The following is a 26,882-nucleotide window of genomic DNA, read 5'->3' as shown; positions in this document are numbered from 1 at the left end:
TATTTTGCCTGAAAAGTTAATAAAAATACTTCCAGACATTCAAGTCACATTCTTTTTGCACGCTGTTGACATGATGGGGTGGTGGTGGTGTGATATTAGGTAGCAACCGAGCACCTGGCAACTTTACTTTCAGTGGTGAGTTTGGCACTCTGCAGGTACAGGACTGGTCACAGTCAAAGGAGAGGGCTGCCTGTCATCCGGCTGTGCACTTATGAAATACTGCCTTCACTGCCTTAGTCTCCAGTGCTGTAACTTTCTCTGGGGTGTGGGTGTGAAGCAACTGTGGCATTGTGAAAAGAAATTTAAACGTAACAACGTTGTCCTGCGATAATTCAAGTGCCCAGGCAGAGAACTATCAAATGCGCCAATCTGCAGAGCATGCACTTTTTAAAGGGCCATGTAATATTCGTTCTGCATCTGCAAAGACTTGATTTTTTAGTGTGGCAGCACTCATGTCCTGGACTTCCTGCCTCAGGCAGCAGCCTTCACTATAGACGCCTGCTAAAAAAAGGTTTTACTTCAGCAAGCCTATCCAAGCATGTAATTTTATTATGTATACTTGCATTTCAGTACTGCTTATTTTATCTATATTTTCTAATAATTATTTTTCACCGTCAAATGAGTAAGAGGTTGTTTGTTTTTTTACTAAGTGGTCTGTAAAAACTCTTAAATAAAATAAGCAAGCAAACAAAGAGAAATTTGCTTCCTGATATTTATATGGTGGTCACTGAAGCACACAAATATTTTACAACCAATCTGTAACCTATTAACTGATAAGTTCACCTTAAGTTCTTATAGGCTTCAATGGGCATAAATCTTCACCTAATGATGGCTCTTGAAACCTGTAAGAATAAACTGATCTAAGCCCAAGTACTTTGACATAATTGGTTATGGATCAGGCCGCTAAGGTGCCATTTTCATCCATCAAAACAAATGGTAAACTTTGTGATTGTCACTGGGATAAGAGGCATATGGAGCTAGCCTTGCTAGGTGTTTATTCTAAAGCTGACCCAGCACAGAATTTAAGTAAGAGTCTTAAATGCAATCTAGGGATGAAGCTTAATGTATTCTTATAGCTCTCTGCATGATAGCTCAGGGCCAGGGAGCTAGGCACTGAACTGTCACAATTTAAGTCCAAGCTTAAAAAGCACTCCAAAAACATGTAACCATTCCAGTTATTCCAATCATACGTGCATGTATGTTTTGATACAACCAAAATATGTTATTGCCGTCTAACATCTTGGAAAGATTTGCTCATAATAATGCAGGTCTGCACAACTCTAATCATGCTGACTGTGGTAACATATCAGGGGCTTGATAAACTTCTACGTTTTGCTGCTTGTCCAAGGCTGCAAAAGCAAGTGATTTGTCAAGCACCGGTAAGAGGACAATATATGAATCTTGGACTATATTTAGCTTATGTTGTGCTGATCTGTAAGAGTAATTTTTGCTCTGCATTATGTTTCATCACCAAGGGACACAGGTGACGCTGTGGGTTTAACCAGAGCCTAGGATTTGCTGATCAGAAGGTTGGCGGTTTGAATCCCCGTGATGGGGTGAGCTCCCGTTGCTCGGTCCCTGCTCCTGCCAACCTAGCAGTTCGAAAGCACAACAAAGTGCAAGTAGATAAATAGGTACCGCTCCGGCGGGAAGGTAAAGGGCGTTTCTGTGCGCTGCTCTGGTTCGCCAGAAGCGGCTTAGTCATGCTAGCCACATGACCCGGAAGCTGTACGCCGGCTCCCTCGGCCAATAAAGCAAGATTAGCTCCGCAACCCCAGAGTCAGTCACGACTGGACCTAATGGTCAGGGGTCCCTTTACCCTTTACCTTTATGTTTCATCTGACAACCAAATGAAAGGGTAAGAAGACTGAGTTTATTGCTCTATCTTCTAAGAAGTTGCCTAAAGCTCCAATACAAAATTACATTTTTTTTAGAGACCAGCCTTACAAACAACCAGTGGGATATAATACGCAACCTATAAAGAGAGGTTGAATTCACATTTGAAAAATCCTATCTATATTATGATTACTCAAGATTATCTATTAATGTCCCAAAGATTGACATGAAAAAGGATGTCATTGATAGAACATTTTTTCTTCATCAATATTAACATTTTTTGCGCACAAAACCTGTAATAGTTGCACTACCACAAGGCCCTCAGACACCTTATTTCATGCCTGCCAAGGCTCTCTGCCCCTCCCATTTCTTTTTTAAAAAGTTAAACAGGCATTTTGTGGTTCTCACACCAAATTTAGATTTCCAAACATGCCTCCAAGCCCCAAAATTGTTCAGAAATTAAGACCTAGTTTTAAAAAGTCTTTTAAAGTCTTTGAAAACTGTTTTAAGGGGGAACAACTGGGCATTATTATAGAAAATTGAACAATACAGCAAGCTCTTTTGCTGTCACTGCACATTTTATTCAGGTGCAGAGCTGAAATGGATCCAATTACATTCATAGAAAGAGCATTTTAATGAATTGCAAAATACTGCATATTTTTTTTTAGTTTGCATAAAGCACTTAAACTGCATTTTTCCTCTTCTGAGTCCTTTAGTGTTTACTGCAGGTGGAAGAGTTGTGGTGCAGTAAACAAAAGTATATCACAACTGTAGGCTTATAAATAATTTAGAATACTGAGCAGAATTAATTAGAAATAAAGTCATTGTGCACCATAAATCAATAAAAGCAGGGAATTTGGGGAAAGCAAGGAGGTTGCAGTAATGTTGTTTTTTTAAGCATTATAGATGAATGAGATTGTTCCTTAATAAACTGATACCCCTTTTCTTATTAATATTTCTGAAATAGGAGTGATGCATAAAACAGTCAGAAATAATGGCAAACCTGTAAGCTACTCAAGTTAGTAAAACTTTCTGCCATTGCACTACAGTACTGATTGAGGAGGCACACGCAAACAGTTCTGTTTTAACAACATAGGAAGTTGCCTTACACCAAGTTGGAAAATTGGTCAAACAAGCACAGTATTGTCTACCTTGCCTGACAGGCATCTCCAGGGTTGTAGACAGGGGCCTTTCCCAGACCTACCTGGTGATGCTAGAGACTGAACCTGAAGCTTATGAATGCAAAGCAGATGCTCTATGACTGAGCTACAGCACATATGTCACAAATGAACATGAGCGGTTGTCTCTTCATGGCAGCAGTGATAGACACATCTTTTCCCTATCCAAGTTTAACTCAAACTTCCCACTGAATTCAATTCACACGTAATGTTGCAGCCTAAATCTCAGACAGCCCAAAATGAGAGATGCCTCAAGAATCATTGTGGGTGGTGAAACAGTTATTGCTGTTAATGATATTAGATTTTTTGGTATCATTATTTTAGATGTTATGATTAATTATTATTGTTATTATTTTCTTATTGGTATCCCGCCCATCTTGCTGGGTTTCCCCAGGCACTCTGGGCGGCTCCCAAAAGAACACTAAAAACAGAATAAAACTTCAAACATTAAAAACTTCCCTAAACAGGGAAAGTTATGTGGAAATTGTTTCGATTTGATTTTTTTTATTGTTTATGACTACTTTTGTTATTTTTGTAATAATACATTGTAAGCTGCCTTGAGCATGTTTTGAACTGCGTTAAGGTGGCATACAAATAAAAATCTGTATGTATGCATTTACACGATACAAAAACAAATAGGCTTTAAATGACAGAAACTGCTCTACATATCTGTAATCTTGAAATTGTTTTCCTTCTGCAGCCAAGCAGTCTTGAGACTCCAGACTCAGAACAGGAATATCCTACGTCATCCACATTATAAGAGTTCAGCAGGCCTTCAAACACGTTTCCTCATTCTATCCATTTAATCAGCTGAACAGCAAATTTCCACCTGTGTTTATGCTGGCCCATCCCTCTCCTCCTAATCCTTTTTCTTTGGCAGAACTGTTCAAAATACCAGGAAATCAACGTAAGGAGAGGCTTGCTGGATCAGTCCAAAGCCCTATCTAGTCCAACATTCTGTTTCCCACAGTATCCTACCAGGACATGAAAGTGATAGCCCTATTTCCCTGTTGTTCCCTAACAACTTGTATTCATGAGGCACAGGCAGCCTCCCTGAATCTATGTAATCCTGCTTTAAAGTTAAACTGGTGGCCATGGTGCTGTGTGAAAAACTTCCTTTCCTTAGTTCTGAATCTCTCACAATTTGCTGAACCTAGCAGTTGGAAAGCACGCCAAAGTGCAAGTAGATAAATAGGTACTGCTCCGGCGGGAAGGTAAACGGCATTTCCGTGCGCTGCTCTGATTCACTAGAAGTGGCTTAGTCATGCTGGCCACATGAACTGGAAGCTGTACGCCGGCTCCCTCGGCCAATAAAGCGAGATGAGCGCCGCAACTCCAGAGTCATCCGCAACTGGACCTAACATTCAGGGGCCCCTTTACCTTTACTATGAACCTGAGATCATAGTACTGTGCAAGAAGAAAAACTCTACCTCCTTTTTCCACATCATACCTGACTTCGTAAATGTTTGTCATGTCTCCCCCCACCCCGCTTACTCAACTATTTCCAAGCTTAAAAGCCCCAAATACTGTAACATTTCCTCATTGGGGAGTTGCTAGAGTCCCCTGGTAATTTGCTTTTCAAACTGAACAGTCTACAGTATCGTTTTGAGAGGTAGCAACCAGAGGTCTGCACAGCATTGTGAATGTGGTTGCAATAATGATTTGCATAAAGGCCAATGGTGCAGCTAGGTAATTTTAGACACTTTCTCCGCCACCTGCTTTGGACAGCCATGTGTATTACTTTAGGAAAAAATTAACATTCCCCTCCCCTTCCTACCACACTCCATTCCATGCTTTGCAACTGCTTTGAAATTCCTAAAGTTGGAGCAAAAAAAAATATCAAAAGTTTGCTAATCCTTATTTTTTTAAAAAAACCATACCGTGAGCATGTGCAGATTTTAAACTCACATAACTTACAGCATAAACAAAACTACAGGAGTAAAATAGGGTTTGCTACTACTGTCCAGATGCTAAGCACATTTACTTGAGAGAAGCAGCCTTTTATTGTAGAAAAGGTTAATATCTTGTGTTGAGTCCAAGGTTGTGCTATATGATTTTTTTTGGGGGGGGGAAACCTGCCTGTGAATTTATAGCTGTAAAATGGGATTCCTGCAGAAAAGGTGCTATAAAACAGTCAGACTTGCTTCTTTGTTAGGTAAATAGCCTGTGAGGTAACTAGGTCTGTTAAGTATCTGGTTTGTTATGTAAGCTTGGGGCAAAAGATGTTGCCATAGAAACCAAGTAGCTGAAAATCTTCCTGTAAAGGGACATGTTATCCTTCCTCTTCCCTTTGCTGGCTGGAGGTGATGTAATCAAGGCTGTGTATAGGAAAAAGACTAAAAGAAACAGGCAAACTTGGTACTACAAAGAAAGAAAGAAAAACAGAGACCTGACTTGCTATTTGTGCTGAATCCAAAGTTACTGTTTTAGTTCCCTTCCTCCTAAACCCAACAGGGGAGCAGGATGCATTGGAGTGTTAATACGTACTTTGAGCTTACCATCTTATGCCTGGTGCTGAAGTGACTTCAAAGCAATCTATTACAATCTACTGCAGCCTAACAGGATGGTCCCTCTGGAATTTGTCTCTCTCACACACACACTTGTAAATCTGTCTGTTTGGCTACCCAGAGCTTAAATACATGACCTTTCACCCAGCCTTTCAAAAACATAGATTTGGAGAGGAGGATCCCTAAAGAGAGAGAGAGAGAGAGAGAGAGAGAGAGAGAGAGAGAGAGAGAGAAGACATGAAATGCAGTACAAAACAGGACATAGCATTTTACATTGAAATACGGGACAATACAGGACAGGTGGCAACACTAAGTGCTTTGGGCCCAAGTTTGCTGAAGAGGGGCAAGGATAAACACTTTCGGGGTACCCCTCCATTGAAGACTCCAAGTGTAAATATGCGTAAAATAAACCATATTTCTCAAAGTCATTAGTCTCTATTGTGCTTCAATTTTCCCACCAGGAACACAATCCCGGGCAAGCGCCTGGAACCCCCTGGAATCTTGCTACTGCTCAGCAGAGACTGGGATGGCACCTTTGTAAGAATATTTTCTCTTTTAAACACATGCCTTTCTCTCTCTTTTTGGTGGCAACAGGCTTGAATTCAGACATTAAGGCACGACTGCCCTGGAAAGGTGTCACACTAACACTAGATAGCACTTAACACCATGGACAACTTCAACATAATTCTAACAATTTCAATGTACTTTGGCACATATCTGTACATGTAGAATTACAACCAATTTCCATTTTATTTCGCATTCCCACTTGTCTGCCAAACTGTTATTAAATACTGCTTCTGATGCAGGATAGAGCCCACACCATTGCAACAGTGCACCCTTCCAAGCCCAGCCTTTCTCTGCTTGGGTCACCTGTCTCCCAACTGCATATGGTCATGCTTCACCATGCTCATTTGTGCTGAAGGAAGGGCAGCCAGGTGAAATAGATCTTCACCTAGTCTTCCTCATCTTGCAGATATAACCTATTCCATAGGGCTGTGCTTTTCAAAACATTTTGCACTAGAGCTGCCCTTGAAAGCTTACCGTCCGTTAAGCAAATGCTATGTCTGAGAGTCTCCGCATGCTCTTCTTACTGCATGTGGAAAGGACATAAAAAGAGCCCTGTTGCATCGGAACAAAAGGCCGTATAGTCCAGCACCCTACTTGCAACAGCAGCCGCTAGATCAGCCAGATAAATGGATCTAACAGAACATCCCTGCCTTAATTTTTTTTGTATTCCATTTTTGGAATGCCATTTGTATTCCATCTTTCTCTCCAGGGAGCTCAAGGTCACCTAGTGAGGCTGGTCTGTGTGGGGATTTGGATGCAGGTCTTCCCAGTTCTAGGATTCTTTGGAGGAATCCATGAACTTCAAATGTATGGTGTGGATGTGACCCTAAACCGAAAACCCAATCTACTTTACCACACTTGCTCTCTACTGTTACCATCCTTTCCCCTGTCATAGCAATCTACAACATGAAGACATAAGCAGGAACTTGTAATGTTCTGCAGCATAAGGAAACCAAATTAAAGAAACAAGTTTTATGACTGCACACTGGCACCATGAATATTGCTTTTTAGAATGAATGTATTTGCCTGCCTCTGTGCCTTCCAACTAGTTGAACCATTTAACTAACTCAGAAGTGCCAAATCAAAATGGATTTAAATGAGCCATGTGCCTAGCAATGCCAACACACTTCGCTGCTAGTCAAAAAACCTCCTCCGTGGCAACACTGTCACATTGATGCCATGTGTCCTTTTGGCTTGACAATACGTGCTGACACAATTGCAGCATGAATGAATCACAGGAGAAAAGTATTCTCCTGCCTTGATTTTATCACTATGCACCCCAACTGTGTGTATTCTGCATATGGAGATTGTGGTGGGCGTACAATAGGGTGATTCACAGATTTGTATAAAAGGCAATTGTTGGGCTCTATTGAAGAGTATGGCATGATCTCATGCCTCGGTGGTACTGGCACAGTAGACGGCGATTTCATCTAGCATGGCCTTCTCATAGCCAGAGCTTAGTAAATCACTTTTATGTTTAATACTGCTACATGCCACCCCAATCTCCACGAGCAGTGTGAGATTCCAGGGTTCCCATACACTAACCCAGGGTGTGTGTTTCCTTTTGGGAATAAGGCACAGCAAAGACTGTGGTGTCTTTATGATATATGATTTTATTTACACATGTATACAACCTGCACCAATAGGGTGGGGGGACTGGACTGCAGAGCATTCACATCCTCATAAGGGCAGCACTGGATTCCAAGGAAAGCAAAAAGCTCTGTGTCTCTTTGTTCAACCTGCCATCCCCAGCTCACTTGGAGTTCTGCCACCCTTCTCCTTTTCATTGCTAACCAGCTCCAAGGATATCCAAGGATAACCACCACCCCCAGCCTATGTCATTCAAAGTTGAAACACTAAACCTGGCCTTTGTCTCTGCCCACTAGCACCCAGCAAAGAAGGGCTCCCACTCCTCTTTGTCAGGTAGTCTTGCCCTCTTGACGCTTTCCTTGATGGGTTATCACTAGATTTTGTTCCCTGCTTACGGCCCATCCAGGTAGCTCTGCCCAGCTGGCTTGGCTCCTTAGCATTACCAAATCCAGAAAGTTTATGTGTTTGGCAAAGTTTAACCAAACTTTGATTATTTCTAATTTTTACTAAATTGTAACAAATTCAGGGGGCTCCCCCCCCCCAGGCACACGCTCATAACAATACAGTATCAATCTTCAGAATGAAAACCACAGCACAACCTTCCGATGAGTTGCATTTAGCTTACAATCTCCTGTATTAGCTTTCTAAGGTGGTACAGAAATGGAATCATAGTTTTATCCTATGGAAGTAAGTATAGAATATACATGGTGCCAACAGGAGCAATTGCTCCAGGTCTATTTCCTTGTGGTTGGAATCCTAAGCTTTTCAGTCCCATAGTCTACACAGCTTTGAGAAAAGAAAGTGTTAAATCTTACTCACTGAATCCTCTTCACTTACTTCTGCCAACAGTGATCAAGGATGGAGAGCAGCTTCAACAATGGCTGCCTCTCACTTTCATTCCTTCTTTAATCTACTACTGTAAACTACTGTAGTACACTCCACTTTTCTTATGGTAGAACAGGAAAACCTGCGGGGAACTTGTGGAAAAACTGCATCTGGCAAACTAGCAAGTCTTATGAGCTGCTGCCCACCATTTTGGGAAAAGGGAGCTATGTTGTTGCTCCTCGCTCTCCAATCATCTTAATCAGGTGTTGCCTAACACAAATGGTCACAGGTTAACCAACGCAACATGATGGTTTCCATGGGCTGAATTATTCTGAGATACAGCTTGGGCATTCACTTCAGATAGCAGAGTTTTACTTCCCCACCCCCTTTCCCAAGGCTGCCTTATACATACTGTATATCGAAAGAAGAATTCACCAAATTACCATCACAGGAACCTTTTGACCATATTTTTAGAAAGTCAGTAAAATATTAATCACTGGGCATTAAGTTCAGATGCAGTTAAGGAAAAATTGAATCAAGACACAAGCTGTACTGTTACAGTAGTTAATCAGCAGAAAATTACATTGGAAAAATCCACACGGGGCCTTGTGACTCTCCCTTATGCAGCACAATAGCTATGAGTAAATAAATCTGTGAGAGGAGGGGGGACTACGACAGCACTTTTTACTCAACATCTGAACTGCAGATGGTCAGAGAATGTCAATGGGAACAGATCTGTGGATTCAGGGCAATAGTTATCAAAATGGTAGAGAATAGAAATACATGTGCACACACAAGCTGAAGAAATATGGCACACAATTCTTTAATAATGATGATATGATTTAAAACCTACTTTAAGAACATCTGTTTAATTTGAGGTTCTTTATAGTCCAATCTACTGTCAGGACTAACTTTGAGTATCTGCTAAGATCACTTGAAAGTGCCCTCTAGCGCCACACTTTCAGGAAATAGAGCAGATAGTCACACCAGCTGTGACGTAAAATAATGACTGGTAAAATTTCCCAGGAGTTCCAGGTTTGAGGTGGTCCAGGCAGAGCCTGGAAATTTTCAAACAGCTTCTCCAACTACTTCAAATACTAAATGGCACAATTCAAAACACTAGGAAGTACTTGTTGGGCCAAACCAAGGCCCACATAATTCAGTATTGCTATCCCAAGACTAGCCAGTCAGACATCTTTGGACAATCAGGGCATGAAGGTGATTGGCCATCCACAGAATCTGGTATTCAGAGGAATACTGCTTTGTACATGGAAGTTTCTACTTGTGTCTGCAAAGCATCCCACACTGACGGGGCGATACGAGGCATACTGAAAGGAAGAAGTACAAATATGCAGAGGGAATAAGGGTTGCAGAAGCTGTGTCAGCTTTGGACAGGCAAATTCATGTATACATGCACTTTCCTGGAATAGGAGATAAACCTGTGAGCAGCATGTGTGTGTTGGTGGGGAAGGAGGATTTGCTAAGGAGTTCAGAGAGCAGTTCAGTTACAGTCCGAACTTATTGCAGTGTCTGATAGTAGGATATTTCCTGATGCATCATGGAGTATTAGTATGCTGGACAACTTAGCAGCAGGCACTGAGCCATAGCTTGGCATGTTATAACTGACACCGTAAGAACTGAACAGGGCATTCTTGACACATTTCCCATAACACTACTTTGATTGTCGCTCTTTTCACAACAATTCAGACAATAAAACTAGTAGAAGTGTGAATTGGGCTTGCAATCTTATTTATCATACAGTTCACTTTAGCATGCTCAATGATAATGAACCTCTATGTTTACATGTGCAAGCATGAGAGAATACAAACTCTGGCTTTGAGAGAATTATCCTATGTTATGTTAGAATACCCTTACCTCCAAGGAATTCTCATCTGAACAAGCTTATTTTGGTGAGGCTAGGTAATGAACTCCAGTGGGACCAATTATGTAGCCTAAAAAAACAGGAAGTGAAGCATATTTCCTCTTGCTTCGTAGTGGTGAGACTGAGCACTGTAATGGTTTCAATAAATGGATCAAATGTATTTTGTTCCCACTTGCCCTTGAATAATGACCATTTAAATGGAAAGGACATTTAAACCTAGTTCATGAGGAGTCATCTAACCAATTCTTCATCAGCACACCATCTTGTGTTATGCTTTTAACTGAAAAGAACTGAGTTATTCAGAAAGTGAACTGAATAAAATGCTGAGTTGTTTGGGGCTTGTGGTTACAAAACTAGAATCAGAGGAATAAATTTTCCATGCGTTATTGGAAAGGTTTAGCTATAGCAGCACTATTACTCTTAATAGAGTCACATGGTTAAATCCCTGTGCATTATGCTAGAAGCCTACTGCATCACATTACTTTAATACACATTCTTTGGTGATTTAATTTACTTCTGCCACCAGGAGGGGGCATTTTCATTGGATTTATTACATTCAAAAATATTTTCTCCTCACTCCTCTAAGTCAATAGATTAAATTTGATTAAGGAGTAAGTACACTGTTTACATACATGGTTTTCATATAAAGAGCCATGGCTCTCCCTTTTTGGCTTAAGTTCTTACCAAATGCACTTTTAGAAATAATCCTGTCTGAGAAGCAGCATTTTTATCTATCTGTCTATCATCCATCCATGCATCCCTCTATGATTAAACATGTAGATTATATTTTTTTATTGCTGGCTATCATGCAGTTAAGAGCCCTAGTGCAACTGTTCTCTCATCATTACTCTGCAACCCTTTATGACTTAATCTGAACAAAAAAGTTGTGGTATTTATTTACAGTATTTTCAAAGGAACTATGTCAACATACAGAATTTAAAGTGCTCAGTAAAAAAAACAACCACCCATGAAACAATTTACTGTTCCACAATCAATAAAAATTAGCTGCATAAATATAACAAAAACAATTTACTCAGTTTTACCCCTAAAGACACAACCAAATTTATACTAGTTATCACCACCAAAACTTTTAATGCCCCAAATCTTTCAGTTATATTTAATGATTAACAAGGAGCAATTTTAAGTCTCACTTTATTCCAAAGCAGCTTGTTCGGACTTAATGCTAAGCCGTTGTTATGTACTGAAGTTCTCACCCTGGGCCAGCAGGGGGATACTGTAGATAGTTTTCACTCAGGTCCACGTCAGTTATTTTAGGCGGGAAACCCTGGGTTGTTGTTGCTACAATGTTGATAGCTGGCTGCCTATAAAAGCAGGCCGGCTGAGCTGTTTGCTGTTCAGTTTCTGTAGCAGCTTACAAAATAAAGAGCTGCTTTGGAGAAATCGCTGTGTCGTCTGCCATGTCTACCCACTATTCAACACCTGTCTTCCCAGATCCACCACCCTGAACAAGGTAGATGAAAAAGCAAGTTGCTGCTTTTCTATCCATCGACTTTTTTCCAATGTTGCTGCTTTCAGAACTATCTCCGCACAAAGAAGCAGAAGTCAGCTCTACCTCCAAAGGCAGTCATGAACATTTACCCTCCATTTGTACTTTAAAAAAGAAGCACACAACACAAGAATACAAGAGAACCGAAGTTACCGGTAATATGTATTACAGCCTCTGAAAAGGTATGAATTTATTTCGGATTAGGTATGACCAAGTGTTGCAAAACCCCTTCTGTTTCTTAAAAGTATTAATGAATATTAATTCTCACTACACAATACTTCTGTAAATGGAGCTGATGCATTATCATAAGCCATAGCATAGATAGGGCTTCTCAGATTGCCACTGTAATCACCATAACTGTAGAAGGAAACTGCTCTATGCACAGATTAATTCCTTTCCTCTTAAACTGTAACAACACAAGGAAACAAAGAAAAAGGAATTTCAGAATACCTATGCAGACCAACGCACGCTTTCAGTGGGAAAACATATTGTACTGCAAATCAAATTTAAGAGCATGAAGCCCAACATTGCAAATGATGGCAGAGTTTCTTGAAGTAAAAAATGAAAGTGTATGTGTGTGGAGTAGCTACAGTGGGATCTCGGGTTAAGTACTTAATTCGTTCTGGAGGACCGTTCTTAACCTGAAACTTTTCTTAACCTGAAGCACCACTTTAGCTAATGGGGCCTCCCGCTGCCGCCCCACCACCAGAGCACAATTTCTGTTCTCATCCTGAAGCAAAGTTCTTAACCCGAGGTACTATTTCTGGGTTAGCGGAGTCTGTAACCTGAAGCGTATGTAACCCGAGGTACCACTGTATTTGACAAACCACAGATTAACTGGCAGAAAAGAAACAGCCAGAGTACTACAGACCATATAATACTGTAGTGATGTTTATTGACAGAACCACGCATTAGCAAAGAAGGAGCAGCACATTTCCTCAAAATGCCTATATTTAATTATGTGGCAGACAATTACGCCTTAAGATGAAAACTGTTGTGTGTGAAGAAAATGGAGGGGACCCAAAATATATCTTGCTTTCAAGCTGGGGACTTGCTTTCTACCTCTTCCAATTCTTAATAAATAGAGGCACTCACAAATTGAAAACCAGTTTTTCCCTTTAACCTCTAGCCGTGCCTTATAAACTGGACAGAAGAGAGTCATTTGAGATATAAGAAGACACTGAATTCAATTTCAGCTGCACAATATCGGTTTCCTTTGACATGGGTTCAAGTACCATTAACTGGAATTGCAATTTAGCCCCTCCATTCTACAGCTTCTTGAACGAAATTCTAGTCATGGCTTTCAGAGATTATGACTAGAAGGCAGATTGGCCAGAAAGGAAGGAGTCAATCCTGATGGTACAAGGCAGCTCATCACACAGCAATGGCTAACTATTTGGATACTTCAAAGAGCGGCAGCAAAATGGTTTTCCATGCTATGTGTTGCTACTGATATTACTTCTGGAAAATAATGTTTATGGAGGTCTTTTTATGCCTTCTTTCTGTCTTGTAATAGGTCAACCCCACCCCAAACAAATAGAAAGGAGAAACAAGGGGTGAATCTACCAAAATTAATAAAAGTGTGTTGGTTTGTTGACATATGAACATTAACTTATTTTATACAACAAAGGAAATTATAATAGTGCAACGTATCTTCTGTCATGTAAACCCAATCATCATCATCATTTTATTATTTCTATGCTGCCCAACTGATTGGGTTGCTCCAGCAACGCTTGAGCGGCTCCTAACAAAATATTAAAAACACAATAAAACATCAAACATTAAAAACTTCTCTATGCAGGGCTATCTTCAAAAATTTTATACAAGTCAAATAGTTGTTTATTTCTTTGACTTCTGATGGGAGGGCGTTCCACTGTGCAGGTTTCAATAATATGCATATCTACTCAGAAGTAAATTCCCTTAAATTCAGAAAGACTCACTCCCAAGTAAGAGCATATATGATTGCAGCACAACTTTATGGAAAAAAATGGCATCTCTGCAGAGATGGGGACCTACTGGTGACAGTGAAAAAGGCAACCCTCAGTAGAGTTTCACCACATTGTCCTTGGCCCCATCTGGTTCTGTCACAGTTGGATTTAAAAAAACAACAACCCACAGGCACTCTTGACCATCCTGTTAACTCACAGAATGGACCCAAGTAGCCAGACTCATTTCACAATTAAATTTTGTCCTTCCAAGGAAGGGAGCTTGTTATACCAAATGTTGAGACTCTCCTTTCTTGAGACCTAGCTTGAGACCTTTACCCACTTTGGACTACCAGACTTTCTTTATCTGAGCTGTGCTCTCTCTAACTTAGAGGTGGGCAGCCTCTGGCTCTCCGGATGATTATGGCACTACAGCTACCATCATCCCCGACCACTGAGCATGCTGGCTGGAGCTAATGGGAGTTGGGTTTCAACCAGCAGTGTGCTGTCAGTGGACTAGGGAGTGAGTTAAAGTGCCTTTCCTACAAAGAAATAACAAAGCAGCTAGAGATGTTTAGCTTATGGGAGAAAGAAGATGAATATAAAACACTCAGGACAAATGGGGCATGGCCAACAGCTTCCCAAGGCTGAGGGAAACAGAATAATGAATCTTTGAGAAAATAATCAGTGCCTGGCTAGATCAGATTAAAATGCACATGGTTCCTTCCCAAGGAAAAGTGGTCAATCATAAAATAAGATCAAGAGATTCTCTGACTTTTCCCTCAGCCCACCTGTTCCATCAAATGAATTGTTAAGGGCTTTGCACCTTTTTGTGTATTGCACGGTAAAGCCTCCATTCCTTAAAAGCTTTAACTAACTACTAATACATGGGACACGGGTGGCACTGTGGGTTAAACCACAGAGCCTAGGGCTTGCCGATCAGAAGTTCGGCAGTTCGAATCCCCACAACGGGCTGAGCTCCCATTGCTCGGTCCCTGCTCCTGCCAACCTAGTAGTTCAAAAGCACGTCAAAGTGCAAGTAGCTAAATAGGTACTGCTCCAGTGGGATGGTAAACGGCATTTCCATGCACTGTTCTGGTTCGCCAGAAGTGGCTTAGTCATGCTGGCCACATGACCCGGAAGCTGTACACCGGCTCCCTCGGCCAATAAAGCGAGATGAGCACCGCAACCCCAGAGTCGTCCGCGACTGGACCTAATGGTCAGGGGTCCCTTTACCTTTACCTAATACATGGGCATAGCCAGGGGGTGCAGCTGCCCCACCCAAATCAAGTAAATAAATAAAAATACTCAACTGACCATTGTGTTGCAGATAACTTGGTTCTGCCCCCCCTAACATAATGCCTGCCCTCCCCCTAAAATAAATCCTCACTACACCCATGCTACTAAAGTAGTGTTAAGGATAAGAATTCTAAAGATTACTAAAAAAAAAAATATTGCCCAAAGTTATCCGGGGGGGGGGGGGAGATACAACACATTCTAAGTAATCCAAAAGACCTAGATTTCTGAGAACTGCCTTATGTAAGGATGAATCTCTTCTGCTCATTGTCAGGGAATTGACAAGGCTACAGCCCTAAGTATGCCTTACTGCAAGTAATCAAAAACAACATTTTAAGATTTCTTATTTAATCAGGTTTAATTTGAAATTTCCTGTTTGTCTAACTGACCAGAGTCAATTCCCTGCATCTTCATTCACAGGCAGCTTGCAATTGGCTTTTGTGCGAACAGAACTTGAATGCGATACTGATGCTATAAATATGCTCTTTCTCCCTCCTAGTTGGCAAGCTTTCTTAATTCATCTGGTGCAATGAAGTGAATAGGCTGTTTAAAGCTCCTGGGAAGAATTGTGATTTCTCTCTAAACACTGCAGGCAGGAACCCAGCAGCATCCAGCAAACCAGAGGCTGTTCTTAGAGAACCTTTAAGCCAGTTTACACAATGCTTTATTTTTCCTGTTTCTTAAGAGAGGCGTTTTGAGGTGATTCTGTCCAGCTAAGGGAAAGTAGCTATCCTTGACTGACAAGTTAACCTAATTAACCTGTTAATGAACTCTGCTCTGTAGATGCTATTCCTGATATCCCCAGAGAGTAGAAAGTGGGGGAAGTTCTTAACAGGCAGATGGAAAATATCTAAGAGAGATGTTTATTATGGTCTGTGTTGGATGCTCCTAAAAGAAAACAAATAACATGACTTTGAAAAGTAAAGGGGTTTGGTTTGAATATTCAAATAAGGACTCAGTTCCTGGGAAAAGAAAATGTTTCTTGTGATTAAGCAAGATAGTTAAAGGCACAGAATACCAAAAAGAGAGAGAGGCAGCAACTCTAAAAGACATTGCTCCATCAATATTGATTTCCTATCTTTATAGGAAACCTTTTAACCACAAGACCTCCCAAGCCAGTTTATAATAAAAACAAACTAAAATAATTCAAGTCAAAAAGGAAATCTAAAAAATCCCAATAGTCTTAACTCAAATATTCTCCTTATGCTGGTAAGCATCACATGACCAAAGCTGGCAGAACAGCTGCAAAAATAACTTGGTTATTTTCCCCCTCTAAAGAAAGGAACTGTGCCTGCTGAACCCCTATTGGGGAAGCATTCCAAAGAACAATAGGGTGGTATCCAGTATTTACCATAGTACACCCATTGAAATCAGTGAATTTAAGTCTTTTTATTCCAGCTGATCTATTAAAATACTGTCCTTTAAAAATATAATGTTCTAATTTATATAGCACCATCAATGACTATTTCACATTAGAGTAACCTAAGCACAAAATTGTAGGAGCATATAAACTAAGGGTAGTATCCAACAAAGTCATCCCATTAGTGCAAGGACTTCTGCACACTAGCTACAATAGCTATATCCTCTATTGTCAGAGGCAGAATGCCTCTTTATGACAGATGCTGGGATGACAAGTAAGGAAAGTGCTGTTGCGCACTGGTTCTGCTATTAGGCTTTCCATGGGCATCTGGCTGGTTCCTATGAGAACAGATTGCTGGACTAGATGAGCTACTAGCCTGATCCAGAAGCCTCTTCTTATGTCTGTCTTCAAAATGAGCCTTCCTTTCCCTGCATGCCCCCACATCTACTCTGAGGGTTACTCCAACACTCCAGAGCCGATTGGGGGGGCCCCCAAGGGCATGCAGAGACAGGAAGTCTCATCACACAGGCAAAGCTCCTTGTGCTAATAGAATGACTTTGCTGGATACAAACATGTAAAACTCACTCCATGGAGTCTGCAAAAAGAAAGTTTAAAATATCCCAGCGGTGATAAAGGGGGAAAAAAGTAGAACAAGAAGTCTTGTGGTACTTTAACACCTAAATGGATTATGGTACAAGCTTTTTTGATGCATGATGTGTTTTCCAGAAAAGTCAGGACACGAATTGTAGAAAAATATAAACATTATCATCAGTGGGGTTATTCACAAAAAACAGATGTTGTTAACACAGATATGCTGGCATATCCTTTACTTCTGACCTCAGTTTTGACAATTTCCTTTCCTCACTCTGCAACCAGAAACTCAGGATAAAATTTCACGTATTTGATGCAGACCATTGGTCTTCATCTTGTAGGTTGGGACCCAGCACCTGGTAAGATTCTGATTTAAGGTGGGTTGAAACAGCAGCACTGCCACCATACAATTATATGCTAAAAAAGAGATGATCTTAACATGTTTGGTTAAAGGAGGGTCTCAGATCAGAAAAAGTGAAAGATTTTGATGCAGTTATGAGGCATGTTCAGAATATGAAGCCTCATTCTAATGAAAACTTGTCAACAGGAGTTAGCCCCACTGAACTCATGCCCAGATTCACACTGTAAGTGTTGGGAGGATACTTGCCCAGCTAGAATACAAGGTCAGTAATTATTTCAGATAAGTCAATCCCAATTATGCACACCTGATAAGGCTATTTCAACAAAACCTAAGGACTGAAGAAGCAAAACTTCCATCCTTTATTTATTGCAAATGTCCATTGAAGAGCACAGGACATGAAATATGTTGGGATTTGATATTTTCTATCAAAATCTTGACATCACCCAGTGAATAATTTTAGGCAGCATATTTATCCTTTTTGGCTTGCACCCTGTTAAGTTGGAGGCTACATATATCCCCTAGGAGGACAGATACAGCAGATATCATAGTTCTGTTTACAGCATGCTTTGGTTAAGAAACCCATGTTCGTGTTAAAACGTGTTGATAACCTTTGGAAGTTAAAAGTATGATTACAGAAAAATTCTATAGCTCAATACTGGAGTCCATTTGTTGTTTTTTAGCTGAGCTTCCTTTTATACAACAGTGAAGTGAAAAAGGCAATTTGAAATGCTAGATATACTTTCATGAGACATTCACAGATTATATATTTTTGTAAAGATAATTTTGAAGGCAGCTATTTACAGCCCATTTGCTCCAGAGCAACCACATGAAAGTCAATGGGCCTGCGGTGGAAGGAGTGTTCTGGAGGTGTGTGAATGTTGTGGGGATGGGGAGGGGGGAGGAAGTCCTTACCTCCTCGCTCTGCTATCAGCTGCCCTCAGGTCACATCCGGTGCTGAATCACTCTCTTCAGTCAAGCTGCCTATTCTGTCAAGTGTTAGCAAGAATTGCAGCCCAGGTTCCAGAGGAGCTGACTTTGCAGAAGAGGGGGCAGTGAAATTAGCGAAGCGGCAAAAGCTACTGCGGCATTTGAGTATCAGTAAAAATTAAGAAACTTAGGGGAAGTGATTGTGAAGAAGAGAAGGGGGGGAGGTGATTAGGAAGAGGAAAGGAACGAAGAAAACAATCAAGGGGTCGCACTTCCTGCCTGTCAGCTCCCTTTGGCTAACATACTTCCTCACTCTTTTTTTCAACTCCCCAAGCCAGCTTGTTTTCGATAACCTCTTCAGTCAGAGCGCTGGGCCGCTGCCAAAAGATTCCCCACATGTGCTCCTCTCTCTCTCTCCCTCCAACCTGATGCAGCCTCGGCTGAGGATGCAGCGTTCCCACTACGAGGGTGCGAGTGTTGGTGCTTGTGCGTGGAGGGGAGTATTCCCACTCCGAGGCGAGGCAGGTTGCTGCTTTGCTAGCCAGCAGTTGCCAACCAGAGGAAGCGTCACTCCAGGCATATGGCTAGAGAGCCGCCGCCTGGAGCGCCGGGTGGCGATGTTTTCAAAACAGCCTCGGCTCTTGGCAGCAGCAGCCTTCTGTCAGCCCATCGCTCTCCATAACATCCCCGCTTCTCTCTCTCTCCTCCCGGGGGAAGGAGGGGAGCGGGGCGGGCGGAGGGGGAGAAGAGCGCGCGCCCGCCCGCCCGCTGAGGCATTAGCAATCGGCTTCTCCCTCATGCCATCGCACCCCTCCCTCCTTTCCTCAGAAATTCAATATTCTCTTATGAAATCCAGGAGCAGCAGCAGGGCAAGTTCAGCGCTACCAGAGGAGGAGAAATTGAGAGAGAGAAACAGGAGCATGGTGGTCGGCAAGCTGCCTGCAGACGTGGTTGATCTGGCGGGCGGGAGAGCACAAAAACCAAACTCCCGTCGCTGCTGGGATTTGTGGTCGGCCAGCTCGGTGGGGGCTCCGAGCAAGACGGGGACTAAAACATTTTTTTAAGGAAGGGAAAGAACTCGCCCCTCGTATCCCAAACACACTTCTCTTTCTGCACACGCGCAGTAACCTCCCGCCACCCCGCTTACCTGAGGGGCTTCTGCCTGGCTGGGCTGCCCGTCAGTTTCGCAGAGATGCCGCCCAGTTCGGAGCGGGGCGCGAGGTGGGGGAGGAGCGGGGCGCTGCCCTCTTTCCAGCCCACCTGCCCGCCCGCGAAGGTGCCGCTCCACGGGGCTCCTCGCGCGTTCCCGCCAAAACAGGAGCAGCTCTGAGGCGACCCGCCGCTGACTCGCTCGCTTCCCCCCGAGGGCGCCGCTCCCCCGGGGCATATCTCCACCTCTCCCAGGCGCACAGGCCCCCGCTGTCGCAGCCCGTCCTGCAGCTATCACCAGCCGTCCCTCCTCCTCCTCCCTGCCCCTCTGGAGCCTGCTTCTCAGCCGTTCCGGGGCGTGTATGTGTTTGTGTGTGGGAGAGAGAAGGGGAAAGAGAGAGGGAGAGAAGCGCTCTGACTGACTCGCCTGCCCGGCGGCCCGGGGAGGAGGACGCAGGGGCGGCAGCGGCGGCTCAATCAGTTAGTCAGCAGGAGGCAGCGGGGCGCTGCGAGGAGCCTCTCGCCAAGACCAGCTCCTCCCCAGAGTCCGCGAAGCCGCGCGACGCCCAGTCAGGGAGCGGCGGCACTTTGCAAACTCCACGCAGGAGCCCGCGCACTGGCGCGCGTAGGGAAGCGGCTGTTGCTGCTTAAGAAGAGCAGCGACGGGAGAAGCGGAGAAAGCGCCTGCGTGAGCGGAAGACCGGGAGGGGGTGGCAAGCAAGAGGGGAGAGAGAGACCGACCGACCGACCAGGAGGAGTTAACGAGGGAAGCGGCGGAGGTGAAGGAAACTAGCCTCGAGCGAAGCACGGGGTTGTCCGCGGAGACTTTTCCTGGGGTTTTGTTGGCGAGGAGGAGCAGGAAGCGAGCCGGCGGCGGTTGCCTTAAGTGGAGAAGCGGAAGCCCCGCGCGCCACAGCCGCGCAATAGCCGGACCCTTTGGGTGTAGGCGCAGCGAGAGTAGCGAGCCCGGCCGGGAGCCGTAGGAGGGCCCGTGGGCAATGGCGGCTCGAAGTACGAGCAGCTGCGTCGGCGCTCCCTAGCCGAGAAGCGGACTTGCGACTGGGCGGGAAAAGGTGTAGCCGGACTGGTGCCTTGGCTCGGCTTGGCTTGTTCGCGCAGCCGAGCTGAGCGTCCGGGCGCCGCCGCCGCCGCCGGCCCTCTCGGCGCTTTGGCCGGCCCCCGGGGCCCGCCGAGGTGCGTGGCGGGCAGCCGGGCTGGCTGGGGCCATGGAGACCCCGGCGGAGAACCCGAGCAAGGCGGCGGAGTACCTCAAGGAGCTCAACAAGATCATCGAGACGCAGCAGGAGCTGCTGGAGAAGCAGAAGCTCCGGATAGACGAGCTCGAGCAGCAAGTGGCCAAGCTGTATCACGAGAACGCCCGTCTGCAGGACGAGCACCAGCGGCACCTGGCCACATGCAGGCTGCTGCTCCTGCAACAGCAGCACGCGGCCCTGCCCGCCTTGCCGCCGCCGGGGGACCTCCAGGAGAACGCCAAGGATGAGAAGTAAGGAAGCGGGGGCTTGCAAGGGACGCCTTGGGGACGCGGGGTGGTGGAAGCAGAGTGTACAAACCCGTCCGTTGGCCGGCTTTGCCAAACGCACAAGCGCATCTTGGAGCAACTGTGGTGCGGTATAGCCAGGGAATGTTTGCAGTGGGTGAGAGGTTGCAGGTCCGAGGTAGGTACCAAGGCGGTTTGGTTACCTACGGCGCTACTGGAGGGTATTTGGCCTCCGTTCTCTCTGCCCCGAGGGTCGTGGGACAAACGCAAGGAGTGAGGCAGGTTGTGTGGCTACGACTTCTGCGGAATCGACACCCCCCCCCCGGTTCTTTTTGTGCTTAGGTATCTGCTTTTACTTGGTTCGTCCTTGTTCTTGACTTCTGATAGATGCGAGCAGAACTAGGAGGAGGCAAAGCAGCGCGCAGTTCTCTGGCACCCACCCAGTCTTATTTCGCTTCAGCAGCAAGACTGGCTGAAAGCTGCAGCCTCCGACTAAATTCAGATTTGTTGCCCACCAGGGCCTACGGGATTACTCTGGAGTTAGAGCCTCGAGTCTTGCGGAGCTTGCCTGCGGGGTGAAAACAAAACTGCCCTAGCGCTGGTCATATGTTCCTGGATCTAGGGGGCTTCCGAGAGGGAGAGATGTTTGGGAAAGAGATGTGCAGAATCCGGCCGGTGCTTCCTAGTTCAGGAGAAGGGGTTGTGCCTCTAGTCCAGAACGAGGCAGTGTGCTTAGTGGCGTTTGGTTGGTGACTCGGGAGGTGGAGTGAGGAGGAGCTGCTGATCCTGAAACTGACAGAATGACGGTCAGTAAACATTGGCAGGTGGCCACCCCCTTCCAAACTGTGACTAGTTCAAATCTAAACTTGTTGATCTTTGGAAACCTGTTTGCTCTCAATCCTGAGTCTATTTACAGAGTGCTTTAATCTTTAATTAATCATGTACTGCTCACTGTGCATGGGGACCTGCTTAAATGCATTACTGCTTAAAGTAAGGCCAATTCAGTAGTAGTTAAAGAACTACACATGCCCGACTCTCTCTCTTTACCTGCTTAAAATAGAATTTAAGTAGGAATGGAAAAGCCCATTTCTTACTTACCTTCACAGATTGAAATGTTTAAGACGTTGGTTATCTGGCTCTTGGTATCAGGCTTGGCTTTTATGGTTCATGATAAACTTTTGGAAGCTCTTAAAAAAAACACCTTCCTCATCAAACTTTTATAGCTAGCTGCTTGGTTAGTTGCAGTATAGTAAGGAAGAAAGTAGATTTGGAGAAGAATATTTCTGCTTTCTGGGTCTGCATTGGTTCATTGATTTACCCCAGAATGAGGACCTGGGAACACATGTCTTCCAAGTTGTGGTTGGCTTCCAGCTTTCATCAACACTGGCCATTGGCTCCCGACTGGTTGCTGCAGCTGATGGAAGTTTTTTTTTGGGGGGGGAGGGAGTCCAACAACATCTGGAAGGACACAAGTTCCCCATTGCTGAGGTAAATTGAATTAAAACCTTGTGACTGATAAATGGTGTCTTCACAATTGATTTTAGATCATATATCTAATTAACTATTTGTGTTAAAGTGTTTATTGTAATGGTGGTGACCAATGTTTGATGGCATCTTAAAAAGAGGCATCCCCTTCAGAGTGAGAAGGCAGAAAGTGCCTTCTGATATGGCACCTGTTGTGACACACGTGCACATAATTTAAAACTAATCACTGTATGTTATCCTTTAGAATATATGCTCAATGCCACAATTGTTTTTAACTTGGGTAGAATTACACGATAAATTGATGTAAACTAATAATTGACTAAGAGGGCTCTTTGGTATATAGTTAGAACCTTGCAAAGAAAGTGAAGGCTTTCTTGTACTAAGGTTTATATACACGGAGTGTGATGTTCCAAATGTCCTGTAGAGACAGCAATACGCATTTATCAAGGACAGATCATCAAGTAGTTATTTACATTCCTGCAGCATACAAAAGCTTTTGGTTAAACTACTTGGTTGCATGGATATATTACTAAAATTATACATTACTTACACAGGTCATAATCTTTGTGTTTGTGTGCAGATACCATTTTAAAAGAATGAACTCAAAGGGATAGTGTCAATTGCTTATGTGCAGAGCTGATTTCAACCAGGGAGTTAGGTTATAGTGGATTATCTAAAATGACACTCTGCTCTTGTTACCATGTGTTATTCGGTCCCCACAGCTCAGCTCTGTTTGGCAGGCTGTGTGTTTGACTGCACAGTGTAGAAATGTGTTTAAGAGACTTCTTGTTCATATTTTGAATCTTGTCAATGCTTGTATCCAATTCCCCCCATGATAATGACACCCCCCCCCAATTAGATAGGGTGACATGCTTTCTTTAATTATGCAGGGCAGTGCTATTCAATTTAGAAAATACAACTTCGAAGAAAGTGTGTTACCAGTAGCTTTAAAACGAATGGACCAGAAATGATAAAATGGTTTGAAACATACAAAATAATAATAATAATAATGGAATATGCCAATGGGTGTGTCAGGGCAGCTCCTTCATCAGTTGAAAGGGCATGTGCCTGCTGGCAGGGAAGAAAATCTCTTGCTTTCATAACAAGAGGACTGTTTTCAAAACTAAATTTAAATGAAATCCTTCTAATCTAGCAGCTGAGAGTTCCTTGTATAAAAAGACTGGGTTGGAGACCTTGAGATGGGCTCAGATAGCCCCCCTCCACACCCCAGGTTCCGTCTTGCCAAGTGACATGCTAGAAATCATTTACTACGATTTGATAAGGTATTTCTCTTGACTTGCTAAGGGAGCAGCCTCTGAGCTATGGCCTTGACGACTCGGTCTTTTTAAGTCTCTTAAGTGGATTTGATGTTGGGATCAGAATTAATCTGGGATATTTATGGAATAGTTATAATCGTTCTGAGGTATAGTCTGAAGAGCTCAATGGGAAAGTCCAGATTGCCAGGCTTCTGCAGTCCTGTCCAACACGTAGAAACTCGGGGGGGGGGGGAATAGGGATGCCTGATACAGTGTGAAGGCATCATGGTAAGATTGCTAAGTTTTGGGAAGGGAAAACTGGTTCTCTTCTGGGTCTCAACAAGCCATCATCTGCCTTGTTGAGCAATCTTAAACTTCTAGGAGTTCCCCACTTTCAGTGTCAGCTGTTAGAAGTTCACCTAAAATGAGAGTGCCCCACCATCTGATACGTTCTGCATATTCCGTCTAGGGCAGGAATGGGAACTCCTCACTGCATTCAGCTGGCTCTCTGGATCCCCTCCTTCCCCTCTTCTCAGTGGAGAGGAGCTAAATGGGAAATGATTTTGATGTTGTGCAAATTGTATAACTGTAGCCCCTTCACCTGGAAGAAGATCAAAGCAAAGGGAATGCTTATATTAGAAAAGAAGTAAACTTGTGTTTCTTGCAAATATGCTGCAATGTCTATATGCTTTTCAGGCCCATTCATGCATTTTCAGGATGCAATTTGAAGTTTGATGCTTTCAATAACTGTGATTCAGGACTTGCAGGTCACCTGTTCATTAATGTTAACTTGCAGGCTTTTAATGAGCTTTCAGACAGAAAAGGTGCTGGAGGTCTTTGGTGAAAATTTTGAAAAATTATGTGGTGAAAATGGACAGAGGAACTTAAGTGGAGTTGTTAAAGAATTAAATATATGGGGAATATCTTTCTGTGTGTGTGTTGACCTGCCTACTTTTGGGTCCAGCCCTATCCACTACTGGAATGTAGTCTTCAACGCTGGAGAAATTTGGTCCATGGACCCTTAAAAAAGCTGGTTATCCCAGATACAGGGTATAAGGATGGGAGCAACCATAGCCCCAACAATTTATTATTGGCTGGTTTTACAGTTGCTTCCCAAGTTGATTTCATTATTCTTCTGTATATTGGCTTTACCCTGAGTCACGCGTCTACTGTCTTAAAATTCCGCCCCCATGGAAGAATTCCTGATATTAATATTTGAACTGGTGTACCTTTTTCATGCCTCAGCTTCCATTTCCTTTCACTTATTCCCCCCCCCCCTTGAGAAAATGCATGCACAAGAGACATACATAAATATATTACAGCATGCAGTGGTACATGTGGGTAGGTAAGAATTTATTTATTTATTTTACAACATTTTTACTTTGTCTTTCTACCAAAGCATTTAAGGCATTTTAGAAAATTTGCCATTTAGAAGATGATTTAAGAGAAGGAATGGGCAGATTTTGGTATCAACTCTTCCATAGTGTTTCATAATGAAATTACATAATGGCTTGATTCAAGAGGCAGTTCTGGGAAGAGGCAAGTCAAATGAGAGGAGGTCCCAGCAGGAAGCATCTTGCTCTGATGCATCAAAGTGGAAAAACTGTTGGTGGAAACAACAGCATTGGTTCCATTCATTAAAAATGTGGTCCCTAGTTAGATCACGGGTTCTTATGAGGCATGTGTACATTGTTCCCAGTTCATTTAAAAGAGCCAGGGTGGTGTAATGGTTAGAGTGTTGGACTAGGATCTGGAAGAGCAGGGTTTGAATCCCCACTCAGCCATAAAGCTTGCTCGGTGACCTTGAGCCAGTCACCATCGCTTAGCCTAACCTACCTCACAGGGTTGTTGTGAGGATTAAATGGGGAGGAGGAGAAGCATGTGACCACCTTGAGATCCATGGAAAATTAAGGTAGTGTATAAATGTAATAAATAAATAAAATAAAAACAGGAAATTGTGAAAACGAGAACGAACTTATGGACATATCTTACAAAGAAATGTATAGTGCTTTTGGAGGCAAAGAGGATTTTATAGTCGCTAGAGAAACAATAACGTCCTGCAAGATTTTTCAGAACTAGCAATTTGCATGTCCAAAGGACTTCGTGTGTGTAGTGGTGGGGGAGAGATAGGCAAGCAATTAAATGAGCATGTTTCCATAGTCTCATTTAATAAAAAAAAATTTAAAGCAGGGAATACTTCAGTACACTGATACAACATTCATCCTCACTCCATGCACTGACTGCTTGAACAGAGTTGAGTAATCTCAAGTGTGATGGGGCAAGAGGATTATTTTCTCAACTATAGAAAACTAGTGCTCCCCCCCCCAAGGCCTCACCACCAGCCCTTTGCAACTAGGTCCAGGGCCCTTTCTCTCAAAAGCAATACTGCCATCATGCCTTGTAAGTTAGCAGGAAGCAGTTTACAGTCATACCTCTTGTTGCGTTTGCTTCACGTTGCGGCTTTTCGGGTTGCAAACATGGCAAACCCGGAAGTGTATACCTCCAGGTTTCGCTGCATGCGCAGAAGCGTTCTGCGCACTTCGCACATGCGCAGAATCACTCTGTTCCGCTCCGCGCTTGCGCAGAAGCAGTGCTCTAGTTGTGGACTTTACTGGGTGCGAACGACACCCTGGAACAGATTGTGTCCACAACTAGAGGTACCACTGTACTATATTCTAAGACAAGAAAGATTCTGTTGTTGGAACCTGTAACAACATGGGAATTTTCTTTTTCACTGAACTTTTCTAGGCTGGAGTCAGAGCAGTAGGGAGAGCGCTGTTATACTCTTTCTTGGCATTTAAATTAATTCTAGCTATAATAGTCCCTCATAATTCCCACTGAGGTATAAGGCAGTCTCTGAGTGGAAAGGAATGGACAAGAATTCTCCATCCCAATATATCATAAAGGAAATAAAGAGTAATACTACTGACTTCCCATTATTGGGACTCTGGAGAGAAGGAAAGTGTTGTTTTATCTTTACGTGTTACTGTGACACAGTAAATAAAAAGGATACTATACCTTCCTGCCATAAATTGTGAAAAGAGAATCCTATTCTTGCCAGAGATGTTGAACAGATATATGGTGAATGAATGTAGAAGGTTTGGGTTCAGTCTGCAGCATCTTCAGTTAAAATGATCTTGGT

General features: G+C 43.3%; 1 protein-coding gene and 1 long non-coding RNA gene across 13 annotated transcripts in view; one reads left to right on the top strand and one right to left on the bottom strand.

The window, feature by feature from the left end:
• LOC128408274 (uncharacterized) overlaps positions 1-20,457 on the bottom strand; it is a 48,583-nt gene extending 28,126 nt beyond the window's left edge. Inside the window, exons 1-2 of one of the 3 annotated variants that reach the window (XR_008329014.1) lie at positions 19,500-20,457; positions 18,338-18,454 (exon numbers count right to left, since the gene is read on the bottom strand). This is a non-coding gene — a long non-coding RNA (uncharacterized LOC128408274). Of the gene's footprint in view, positions 1-18,337; positions 18,459-19,499 lie in introns of all 3 variants that reach the window. The other 2 variants (XR_008329012.1, XR_008329013.1) reach the window with 2 other exon arrangements.
• The window catches only part of IQSEC1 (IQ motif and Sec7 domain ArfGEF 1), a 316,254-nt gene continuing 309,828 nt past the window's right edge, over positions 20,457-26,882 (top strand). For all 10 annotated transcript variants that reach the window (XM_053377722.1, XM_053377721.1, XM_053377720.1 and 7 more), the window contains exon 1: positions 20,457-21,005. In XM_053377722.1, the coding sequence (XP_053233697.1) occupies positions 20,728-21,005 (278 nt within the window). In that variant the 5' untranslated portion in view covers positions 20,457-20,727. The remainder of the gene's footprint in view (positions 21,006-26,882) is intronic.

This window comes from Podarcis raffonei, chromosome 2, assembly GCF_027172205.1.
Source record: "Podarcis raffonei isolate rPodRaf1 chromosome 2, rPodRaf1.pri, whole genome shotgun sequence".
In the NCBI taxonomy this organism is placed as follows: domain Eukaryota; kingdom Metazoa; phylum Chordata; class Lepidosauria; order Squamata; family Lacertidae; genus Podarcis; species Podarcis raffonei.
This window is presented reverse-complemented; position numbering and strand designations above follow the sequence as displayed.